Below are 12,491 nucleotides of genomic sequence, written 5' to 3'. Positions count from 1 at the left end.
AAAGCTTTAAAAATTAAGTATTAACTCTTGATAACTTGATCTATCTTGGGGTTTACTTGTTTAGCTCCTTGTGTAATTAAGTTGAATCTGGGGGTCTGTGCTTTGATTCTTTAGTCTGGATCAATAGATGTGCTGATCATCAGCATCAGTCTATGTGTTCACGATATATTTAACTGTGTAACATGATTAAAACGTCCGTTGAACGGCTGTGTTCTTCATCAGACTACTGGACTCTTCCCTAGAACAGGGGTGGGTGATCCCTGAGGGTTGCAGTCCTGCAAGTGTTAGGAGTTTCCCTGCTACAACACACCTGACTCACTTTCTCACTTAATTAGCAGACTTGCACAGAGTTTGACATCAAACAAACCTCTTGCAGCTGCTGTATATGTATGAAGAAAATAAGTGCTGTTTACAAACCACCAGTGGCACATCAGAAGGAGCTTCAGCAATGTGCGTCTGCATTAACATGTTAAGTGGCTTCAGGTGTTCCCAGTTCACAGTTTGTACACTCCGAAGACACTTATAGATGTATTGTATGAGAATTACCCATAGTACTCACATCCTTTGTTGCCTAGCAATTATAGATACAATATTTATCCTATTAAAGTGTTCCCATTCTTCCACGAACTTCACAAAATCTTTAAAAAAAAAAAAAAAGAAAAAAGAAAAATGAAAAAAAAATGGGGCAGAAATTTTAAATTTTATTGCTTTTCTTTTACCTGTGGGTCTAAACTGACATGTGGAGAAACTCCTTGGGCTGAAACGCATCCTGTCAAGGTAATGTTAACTCCAGTGAAAAATAGTCCTGGGAGAGGCGTGTAATTAAATTAATTTGTGGTCATTAAGTAGTCCACAAGGCAATGCTACTGTCTGGCCATAGTGGCAAATGAACTTCATATCATTAATAAAACCTTATTTACTTCAAAGGAATGACCCGAAGTCTGGTGATATAAATAGATCTATGCTGCCGTCTTACTTCTTCTGGATGCTTGCAGATTTTGACAGCTAGCTAACATTTTTGACATAGCTAACACACACACATACACACTTGTATATGTACAGTCGTGCTCATATTTATTCATCCCCTTTCATTAAAGAAGGAAAATAACAGCTGCCTGTAAAATAAGCTGAAATTGACAAAGTAATAATAAATAAAAATTTTATGAAAACATGACATTATTTTCTAATTGTAGTTCAATAGAAATATTTTTTAAAGCAAACAAATAAGATAATTTATTACATATTACATCACTCATAAAATAATATTTAGTTGAACAATCCTTTAATGTTTCCGCTCCAGTCAGGTGTTTTCTGTTCCTCTCAGTCAGACTTCTGCACCTGTTGACAAGTATTTTGTCCCACTGTTCAACAGAAAAGTGCTCTAATTTTTCTAATTTTTCCAGGACCAATGTTTGTTTTTTTTGTTTTTGTTTTTTCAACTCAATTAAATGAAAAACAGTGTCTTATGTTACTAAATTATATTTTTGCAAATTTTTAGTTATTGTTCCTTTTTTAAGTCTCCAGTTATTTGAGTGACTGTTGTAAATTCAACCTTTTCTTTAATGAAAGGGGATGAAAACATATGAGGACAGCTGTATGTATATTCATTCATTCATTCATTTTCTGAACCGCTTAATCCAATTCAGGGTCATGGGGAAGCTGGAGCCTATCCCAGCTAGCTTTGGGCGACAGAAAGGGTGCACCCTGGACAGCTCGCCAGTCCATCGCAGGGCCACACAGAGACGAACAACCACTCACGCTCACATTCACTCTTATGGGCAATTTAGAGTAACCAATTAACCTAACATGCATGTCTTTGGATGGTGGGAGGAAGCCGGAGTACCCTGTATGTGTATATTTACACATATACACATTCCCTGCCATCTTACGCAGAATGAATTCTGGTAGAAAAGAGGTCAAGAAGGATCCATCATTTGTAGCCTTCTCTTCATGACAAAGTGTAGGTTTGTAGGGTGGATCTGAAGGAGCCTTTGAATTGGGACAGAACATGACACACAGCACATAGACCCTGACCTGGAGCACAGCTAATGTTTGAATCATCATATGCTGAAGATGGTTGTAGACCACATCAACAGACTGTTGAGTGAAGGTTCAGTGACCATCATACCAGCCATCAAAAGACATTTTGTCCAAACCAATCCTTAAGAACAGAATGAAGTCAGAACGAAACACGGATGCTGCTTCCAAGCAGACGTAACAGAGATGGTGGTTAAGTGCTTTGATGTGTGTCACGTATAGTGCAACTTTCTTTTCTTTACTTAATTATATCATCACAAAAATTTGCAATAATACTAACCTGGTGCTTATTTTTGTCACCCCCAAAGAAAAAAAATTCTGTCTTACAGCTGAGTAATCAGAGAGAACTAAATATAGACAAACACATTGTGGAGCAGTGTCTCCTAATCCAGGTCCTTGGGGCTCACTGCCCTGCTCTACTTCTACACACCTGACTCAAATCAATGGCACATTTTCAGGTTTTCATACAACTTGGCAAACAGTTAAGGTAATCTGCATCAGGTGTTCTGGAGTTGGTAGGAAGTAAACCATGCAGGGCAGTGGGCCCTGAGGACCAGGATTAAGAAACACTGTTGTAGGGCAGTTTAGACACCAAATTAACTCTGACCTTGATCCAAGTCATACTCTTCCATGGTGCTGACAAAGTGAGGTCTGGAGTAGAAGTTATGTGGGCCCGGCTGCTGAAGGCCCCCCAGGCTAAAGAGGCTTCGCTCATTCATGGCGCAGCAGGAAAAAGCCCTCCGGCTTGGGATGCAGGCGTAACGCGTCCAGCTCTTCGTCTCCAAGTCGAAAGACTCCAGCGCCGTCACTGGCATCTTTCCCTGACGTCCACCTGGAGGAGGGCGGAAAATTTTTCTCAGATCTTTGTGCATCCCCAGTCAGAAACAGCACTGCAACATTCATGCAAAAAAAACAAAGGACAAAAATAAGAAGACGTATGGAAAATTTGCTTCAATGCTTTTTATTACCCCGCCTCTGTCGCAGTTTCTTCTGCATTTCCATCAAAGTCAGGAGAGCGTGCAGACCAGCACGAGGACTACATCTTATTTAAGGCTAAAAGCAAATCATAGCAGCAGGGTTCTCCCAAAGGACACCGCTGACTTGTTTACTTCAGCAAATCATAACTTAACCTTGTGAAAAAGTACAAGGGTAAGGCAAAGTGGGGAGGGAGCATGGACAGGATCTGACTGTTGGAACAGGAAAGAAGAGGCTGAGTTGAGTAGTGTTACAGGTGAGAAACAAGACGCAGAAGGGGAGAGTTGAAGGAGGTTTCATGGGTTATGAGGGAAAGGGTAATGGGGGGAGGGAAGGAAGCATAAATACAGGGAAAAACAGAGAGTGACAGAGTTTCATGGCGGGAGGTAACACGGAGAGGAGAATGTGGAGGTGGGAAAAAAGAAAATGGAAAAAGGGTCAACTGGAGTGGGCAGGACGGCGTGGAGATCGATAGCGGCAGTGAGACAAAGAGTCGACCTGAGTGGGAAGCATTAGTGAGAGAAAGAAAGGAGATTTTCAGGCGAAAGATCTGACAACTGCAGCAGAAAACTCCATGATTTTTGGAGGTTGGCTGGTTTACATTCAACTTAAATGTTACTGCAAAACGCCACGAAGTCAAACATGTTTCATGTAAAAGACCTGAAAGATCGAGCTGTTACTGGCACGATTAGTCACTGATGTTTTTTAATATTCAGAATAATTATCAGTTACATGACTCACGCTTTGTTTTGTATTTTCATTCTTATCTGAGACCTCCAACCTGCATGTTCAATCTCAAATAACACAGCAACTCTGGAAGCAAACAATATAGATTGGGGAAATTGACACTGTCCATTTCCAACTTACCTTTCTACCATTGGTACATTGGTAGGAAATGATGGCATTTTGTGTGCATACAATGTATTACATCAACAGGTGAGAACAACTAACAACACGCTTTATTGAAATGCTAATAAAGCTAAATTCTTCTGATTAAAAAAATACACTCCTGTTGTGCTGTTCAAGATCTGTCGCATTTTTTTTTTTTTTTTTCAGATTTTCAGTCATTTCTTGATTTTCTCTGCAGTCAATAGACTATTTTCCTGTACATCATGCTGAGAGCAAATTAATTACAATTCCTGTAATGAACAAGGTATTTACCTCCGTGAAAAAGTGGTTGCAATTTCCTAGCTAATTAGCACACACTCATGAAATTGCAGCAATTTTTATTTTTTTTTATATCAAACTCTTTTAATTTTAGATCATGCAGAAGCTAATGTTTAAATGCCACCCTGTGCAAATGAGCAAAGTATCGGCTGTTTAAGGATCTTTGTTCTCTCAGGGACTTCATGTTTTATCAATAACGTATGAGCTGTTCCTGCTGTAGCTAAAGTCGTAACTGCAAACGTAGGCGTAACATCCTGCCTATATAATGAGTATGAGCTACTCCAGAGCCGTGTGTTTACACATATTCTTTTTTCACTGAGTGATTTTTTTACTCTCCAACTGCTGACAGAGGCTTTTAAGCTGCATTTGTGCTGACTGCCATCTCTAACACTACTGCAAAATCTGTAATTCAAAGTGTCCACACAGACAGACGCAAGCTCCAGCATTTTTAAGCAGTAAGAAGCCTAATGAATGAAGTTACAACCTTTTTAAACACATGACATTGTCCAAACCCATCTGACCGGAGCACAAGCTGAAGGTGCAGCGTCAGTTTGAAAGGTAAAATAAACATTTTTAATTCAGACAAACAAGCTAATGTTACATTTACACAACTATACTGAGAGTAAGTGAACTAACAAATCCCACATGCTGCTGTTAGTGGTTACCAGAGTGGTTAAGCTCATGCTTCCATCCATCCATTTCTTGAACAGATTAGTCTAGTTAAGGAAACTTGAGTCTATCCCAGCAATCATTGGGCGAGAAGCAGGGTACACCATGGACAGGACGACAGCCCATCACAGTGTTGAGGCATATATGATATTAATATAGATAAAAAACAGCTGAAGTATATTTAATCTGTGGCATTATGTTTAGTAACACATTAATGCATTCCTAAATGTAATTTAGTGCAAGAAAAAAACGGTTCTTGTAGATGGAAACTGAATTTGAACCAGTTAACACTTTTTTCTCTCTGAAAGAAGCATTCAAAGTAAAGCGCCGACTTTCATGCTCTGATTGCAGGAAGACTCTGAAGCTGCTTGAACCTGACAGATGGGTTTGTGTTTTCGCGTCGTCTCTTTCACAGCCTTGAAGTGCCAGAAAGAAGTCGGAATTGAAAGGCTTCCAGTTAAAACAGAAAGACACACATGACAAATGTGTGTGATGGTCTGTGTGAACTACAACTAATATGTATGAAAAAGAAAAAGAAATTTTTTGAGCCATGACCCTCAAGATATGTTTTTGTTTGCGACATTAGCCCCTGTCCCCACTCCCACCCCCTCCCCTCCCATGACAACTGAGTGGTTTGTTGTGTGGTGTGTCGAATGGATCGTCATGCAGCCATCTTCTAGTTATAAAGGTAAAAAACTTTCAGAATCTGTATAAATAAGGAGAATAAAGTTGCTTTTTGGTGGATTCAGTCCACAGCTGTGACAAGGCACCGACATGCCCAAAACAACCTTGTCTCATGGGAGTAATGACAAATTCACATTTTTAATATGGTAACGTTGTTGTTTATGCATCAATGGGTAAAAAATAAGGTGTTTATTTCACTGATATAGTTCTGTATTCACTGCGATGGACTGGCGAGCTGTCCAGGGTGTACCCTGCCTGTCGCCCAAAGCCAGCTGGGATAGGCTCCAGCTTCCCCGCGACCCTGAATTGGAATAAGCGGTTCAGAAAATGAATGAATGAATGAATGAATGAGTTCTGTATTCATGTTTTCATTTTAAAAACCCAGTATAAATGCAACATTTATTTAATAAATGTAGAATACATATTTTTTACAATTGTCTGGAAACCCTTTGGAATTAATACGGGCCCCCCATTAGGGTCTCGAACCCCAGTTTGAGAACCACTGATCTAATTGATGAAGAACTAAGAAATGTGGCCACCTTGGTGCTAGGTATGGTTTCATAAAAATGATTTACAATAGACAATGATATGTCAATATGACGTCCATCACCAAAGACTGGTAACCTTGAGAAGTTCTGAACAACTGTGCTAAACTATAAGTTCCAGGATGAACGGGCCCGGCACTTCATTCTCAGATGTCTGATGCACTTCGTCTCATCCTGCTGGTAAACTGTGCTTATATACATATAAATAAAAATTTACACGGCCATCAAACTGTAACATCTGTCCTATACAGGCTCACCGGTCTCTCATATCTCCTTGGGGAGTTGTTTATAGGCGACAACTGGGCTCATTATAATAATAAAGACAGACACTGCAGGGTTTATTTTATCTGCAGTCTTAGTTGTGTGACTGTCATTTTTAAAATCAAACATACCCGCCCAATAATAGTATGTTTGGTTTTGGTTTTTTTTTTTGTTTTTTGTGATGCACAGCCAAAAACAAACTACAATAAAATGAAAGAAATACATAAATTAACTGATTATGTTGTACAAGATATTTCGTATTTCTGTAACATACTGAATTATAATTTAAATATTGCTAAGAAGAAAGAATCCAATAAACAAAAACACGTTTTTGGCTTCAAAACTAAAAGAGATACTCCTGATAGAAGCTTTCAGTCCAAACAGTTCTGGGCTGGTTAAATGCTGCTCATGAGGACCAAATGAAACCACGCCATGATCAGCTTTTCTTTTGTTGCACCAAATAAAGCAAAGCAATGCTAAAGTGATGCAACAGCCAACGAGCAGTCAGAAGAGTCCAAAACCCATCAGAATCCTTTCATTGTATTCTTACTCAGTAAACTAAAGGTTTCACTGCCGGTCCTTTTCCTTCCTGGTTTAATATTAAAGAGGCCAGCCAAGTTACAAATACACTGTTATGACACTGAGAGACTCGTCCGTGGTTCTGGATTATGAAAACATTCCACACAAAAGTGTTTTCCCACCAGACTGACAGCAAAAAGTTAAAACAAAAACATTTTACTCCAACAATGTTTTTCTTGTTTGTTTTAATACCTCGACAGTGCATTAACATAACACCCATACAGTGTATGCAACAATAACCTCTGCCGAAGAGCTTATTTCCTTCTAATCTGAACAGAATGCAATGATTTGCTCATCTCATAGAACTATAGTTTATTCCTAATAGAAACTAAATAACATCTCAGCTGTTGACAAAGCTGATCATTTCATGGAAAATATTAGCTCATTCTGAATGTAATTGCAGAAACACATGTAAAATAATAAAAGAAAGAAATGCTGGAACAGAGACAAGAAAATCAGACAAGTACCTCACACAAGTTCAAATCACTGGAGAAACGGTTGATAACTAATTCTTTGGCCACATGTCCCTCATGTGATTGAGTTCAAAAGAAACACTCCAGAGAGGCTGAGCCTTCAGACACAATCTGACAAATTATGTAAAACAAAAAAGAAAGACTTTGACTCTTATTATGATTTTATGTAATTTGATAAGCTGAACGCCAGGTTCAGTGTTTAGTGATTATTTTGTCCCAAACGTTAAACCTGCTTCTGATTCTGAATTTTAAGCGCTGAACTTTGGTAAACCTCAACCTTTAGTTTCAGCATGCCCTACTTGTTTCTCTGTTTCCAGCTTTTCAGTTTTAGAGGTGCCAAAACAATAAAAAGGCAGGATTTCTCTTATGCTTAAAGAACAATAAGAAAGAGTTTTGTCACACCAGTGTCATTGTTTTGGTTTGGCATCCTGTCATGTTTACTTGTAGTTTCCTGATTTGATTTTGCAGTTATCCTCTCTGGTGTGTTCTGTTCAGCTTCCCGTTTCCTGGTCATTAGTCCCCCTGCTCTTATTGAGTCCACTCAGTCCACCTGTGTCTTGTCGTCTCTGTACACGTTCCACTTAGTTTCAGTTCCACTTCGCCGGTTCATTGTTGCAGTCTGCTCTACTGTCCTTCCGTTGGATTAAAACAGAATTGTCTGCATCCCGCCTGCCTCCTGCATTCCTCTGGGCTGCATTTGGTTCCTGCACCACTCTCATTCTGTGACAAACAACTTGATTGTGGCATTTTTTTATTTTTTTTTTTAAATTATTTTGGACCTCAGTTAATTGTATTTTTCTGTATTTCGGTTGGTTGCATCAGTATTTCATTAAAACTTCTTTTGTTTGCTTTGGGCTGTTTCTCTGAGCAACACTCACCCAAAAAGTGTTTTTCTGAAACATTTCATTACAGGTCAGCAGGAGGCTGAAAAGCACATTGTTAATGTTCATGTAAATGTGACTGGCAGATGCAGAAATGTCAAAATGTACTTCAGATGCCAAATGCATCCGTGATGTTTGTTACCAGGACGATGAGAGTAATTTTTGTAAAGGTTTTAATTGGGCCTCAATAACAAAAGAAAAAAAACAGAAAAATATTGTTGTATTTTGACTAATGTGGATTTATCTTCTCTCAAACCACAAAACTCACACTGAATTGCCTCATATATATATATATTTTTAAAAAAAAAACAAAAAAAACAAAGACTACTGTGTCCTACCCATCATGTAGATTTTGCTTCCTATCACGAAGGGCGTTGCGCCATACCGCGGCGTGGGCATGGACGTCATCGGCAGCCACTGGTCTTTCTCTGCCTCGTAGACTCTGACCAGAGCCTGAGGTGTTGTGTCTGCTCCCATACCCCCCAACGCATACACCTTCCCATCTGAAAAGAGATACACCAGACAGTTTGTATGAAAAACTTTTAAAGATCGCATCTTCATTTTCTGACTGAGTGAAACAACATGGTCAATAACATTGATCAGGCTGAAAGGAAGCGGTGCTCTCATCGCGGGCCCGCTCGTCCTGGTACTTCTAGTTTAGCTGCCATAACAACTTTCTGACTCATCCCTCTGCACCAATGTTCCCTCTAAGCTGCGCGCGTGCGCAATCGCGCACTGCTTGCACATACTCAGCGCACAAGAACATCTATGCAGCGCACAAAATAAAATAAAACAGAAACGCATTACTTAATATCTAATTTTAGAACTGATATGATCTAGTTAATTAGACCAATTATATATATATATTTTGTACCATTTTGCAACGTAACTCAATGAGTGACAGGTGTCCAGCCAATAATGCCGTACAGTTCACGTACGCTACGCAGCCAATCGGAGCAGAACGGCGCGAATGTGCCCTGCCCATACGCGCCGTTCAGGTTAGCTAGCTAACAACAGTGCAGCGGAGTTAAGAGACGCAGATGCTAACCCCTTATCATGGCGAAACGAACGGGCTGCGACGCATCCACTCATCAAGCCAAAGTAAAAAAGAAATGTGGTTCTTTTAAGATGGAATGGCTGTCGGAGTATGTGAAAATAGAAGAACAAGCAGTGAAACTGAGTGAGATTTTTTCCTTTTCGAGTGAGAAAGGTTTCAGTTTAATGAATCACATCAAAACAGCATCCAGAAATCGTCTTGAAGTGGCACATTTGGACCAGCTGATGCGCATAAAGTCAAGGCAAGAAGCAGAGGAAGTCATCGACCTGGACAATGTGTACAAGCATTGGAGAAGCGAGAAGGACAGACGGGGACAATAAGGTAAAATTTAAATCAGATTTGTGCATATTCTAGTGACATATATTAATCATTAAATGCTGTTACTATTAGATAATTTATGGGCAGGGTTTCCACTACATGTAATTCATTGTGGCGCACCGCCACTCCTTCAGAATGATGATTTTTTTTTTCAAGGTTTAAAACAATTTTAAAGGATATATATGCACATATATGTATATGTATATACATTGTGCAAAATGTGAATCTTTTAATGTGAACAAAATTTTTGTCTGAAAGGTGTACATTTGTGTCATTTCTTCCAGAACATGACCCTCACCCGTGCCACAACTGGACTTGACTCAGGCCAAAGCGGGACTCTTCCTATGGTTAAAGCAGGACTCTCACATATAACATAGTACACAACTCATGAACAACAAGGTTTTTGTTCTTTTTTATTTTAAGTGGGCCAAATCAGTTATATTAAAAGTTAACGAATGAAAATTGCTGCTGTAATTTGATTCTTTTAATAAGCCATGTAACTTGCTATGATCCAAGATTTTCAACAGGCGTGATACTGGTGTGTGGCCACAGCGTATACATCTGATGTTGCTCACAGTGGTCCTCAGTGTGCTTAGGGAGCTTGTGTGTCTGCTCAGACACATGAAAAATTAGAGGGAACATTGCTCTGCACTCATCCATGCAATCTGCAATATTAATGTCTCTTTGTAAAAAACTTCCACTTGACCCCTGAATTAGGTTTTCACAAGGACATGTTCAAGCTCCTGCAGAGTCATTAGAATACAGGGAGAATACTGCTGAGGAGGCAAACAAGACGCTGCTGTAATACTGCAGGGAGGAGAAAAGAGGTGGACAGCAAAGAGAAGAGAAAGGAAGTGTGCAGGAGACAAGAAGATGAGGTTTACATTAACAACCCATTAACAAGAGTTGTGACAAAGCAAATGTGATGAAAAAGGAGAGAGAAGGAGAGAGATGCCAAGACGGAGAGGGGAAAAAAAGCGACTTAGACACCCTGACAGATGATGGATCCTCAGAGCTGTGACTTAAACTGTGAAGATAAAGTAACAATAAATCTGTCACTCAGAGTGGAGCAATCCTCACTGAGTTCAGCAATTATGACTGAGTAAATACTATTTTCCTGTTGTACACAAAGTAAACGCTGCGGAGGAAATGGCGTCATGTGGTGTCGCAACGTGCACATAGTATGCCAAGAGGAAGAGCGAATCAGCAGACCACAAACTGCAACACTCAAACGGCAAAAAAACTGATATAACAGACTCATAATGGAAATAAAATGTGCTTTTTTTTTTACAACTATACAACAGGATTGATAACAGTGATTGTTTAGCAAGACAAACGACAGATTTCAGTTCTAATTAAGTTTCCAGCTCAAGGACTGTTGTTGGGACCGTAACAATTATGTAAGTCACTGAGGTTAAACGTGTCACAAACCAGCTGTCCATTCTGTGGGTAGTTTAGGTTGCTGTCACTGTGAGATGTTTCTATGTCTGAGAAACCTGATTCAGGTTGGGGAGACCATGTGGAGATGGAAATCAGGGCTGTAATATAGATGTGGTACCAGAAGCATCTTGCTCATTTCCTCCAGTTTAGCATAGATGAGTCCTTTTAGCTTTTCATAAATTACTGAGAATCAAACTGGTCCAAGATCTGGACCAGTTTATTTTTCTCAGTAAGATTAATTTCTTTCCAGTGTTGCATTTAATTTTACAAGATCTTGTGTTGTGTTGAAACCAAGGGAACAAGCCTGTTTGCCTTTTCAGGCTAAAAATGTCAATTTACAGTAAATGACGGCTGTTAGCATCCATCTTATTTTTATATACACACTCACACATACACAAACTACTAAAACAAGTCAAGAGTTCAGCATTTTTAAGAGTTGGATTGATCGGTGTGTTGATTTGCATGTAATTGTTTGTTATTTGGTAAAACTTTACTCAAATCATCAATTTATACTTACAAAGTTTGATTGATTTCTGCTTATTAACTAATGATCATAAATAAATCAAGTGACACTATTAATTATAACTAAGGATTATATGAACTTGACAACCCTCACATATACACACACATAAACCCTCAAAGACATAAATAATATCATTATCCAGGTTTTGGATTTGAACAAAGACCTCCTAATACATTTGTTTATTAACATGGTTCTTACATTAATATTTTTTACCTCATACCTTCTAAAAGAAACTTTTTTTAACCAATATAATAATCAGAATTAATAAAATAAGGGATTATGAAGAGAACTGGAGAATTAATGCTAATATAGGCAGACTCTAGTTATGGCTGTGATCAGTTTCATTTAAAAGTTTTACATGAAAAAAATGTGAATTTAAAATAAACCCTTTAAATCATCAATATATTCCCAAAGCACTGCCTCGTGGCTGAAGACTGATGCAGAATTCCTTCCCATTCCTCATAAAAGATAACTGAAGAGCAGTTGGTGTTATATGGAGGATGGACAAAAACCACATGAATACAGCTGAAAAAAAAAACTGTCAAAGTGTCAGACTCCTTTGTCACATTTCCTCTTACAACAAGAGGAAAAGTGTCTTCACTAGGATGAAATCTCTTTTTTTTAAAAGAAGTATTCATATGCCCGGAGGAGATCTTGGATATGTAAGGTTCTCTTAAAACATGATCTCCAGGTTAAGTTTATGTTTTATGAGGCAATAAATCAAAAGATGCTTTCAGCAAGGATTTCATCCTGTATTACACCCATAGGGCAAACAGACAGTTTAACTTGTGGTACTTTTTATTGGTAGTACTATTTTACATTCTCAGTATGCGTGCTGAATCTAAAAACTAGTCACAAAGCTGTAAGGAGACTTGAACGTGT

The 12,491-nt window shown here is 38.8% G+C and overlaps 1 protein-coding gene across 1 annotated transcript in view; it reads right to left on the bottom strand.

Annotated features, from left to right (window-relative positions):
• Positions 1-12,491, bottom strand: part of klhdc8b (kelch domain containing 8B) — a gene marked incomplete at both ends in the record, with an annotated part of 177,116 nt that overhangs the window by 53,029 nt on the left and 111,596 nt on the right. Inside the window, 2 exons of the mRNA XM_079238940.1 lie at positions 2,645-2,869; positions 8,610-8,774. Of these exons, the coding sequence (XP_079095066.1) occupies positions 2,645-2,869; positions 8,610-8,774 (390 nt within the window). The remainder of the gene's footprint in view (positions 1-2,644; positions 2,870-8,609; positions 8,775-12,491) is intronic.

This window comes from Telmatherina bonti (genome assembly GCF_933228915.1).
Source record: "Telmatherina bonti genome assembly, chromosome: 4".
Taxonomy (NCBI): Eukaryota; Metazoa; Chordata; class Actinopteri; order Atheriniformes; family Telmatherinidae; genus Telmatherina; species Telmatherina bonti.
Note: the sequence above shows the minus strand (reverse complement) of the source record. Positions and strands in the feature narration are given on the sequence as shown.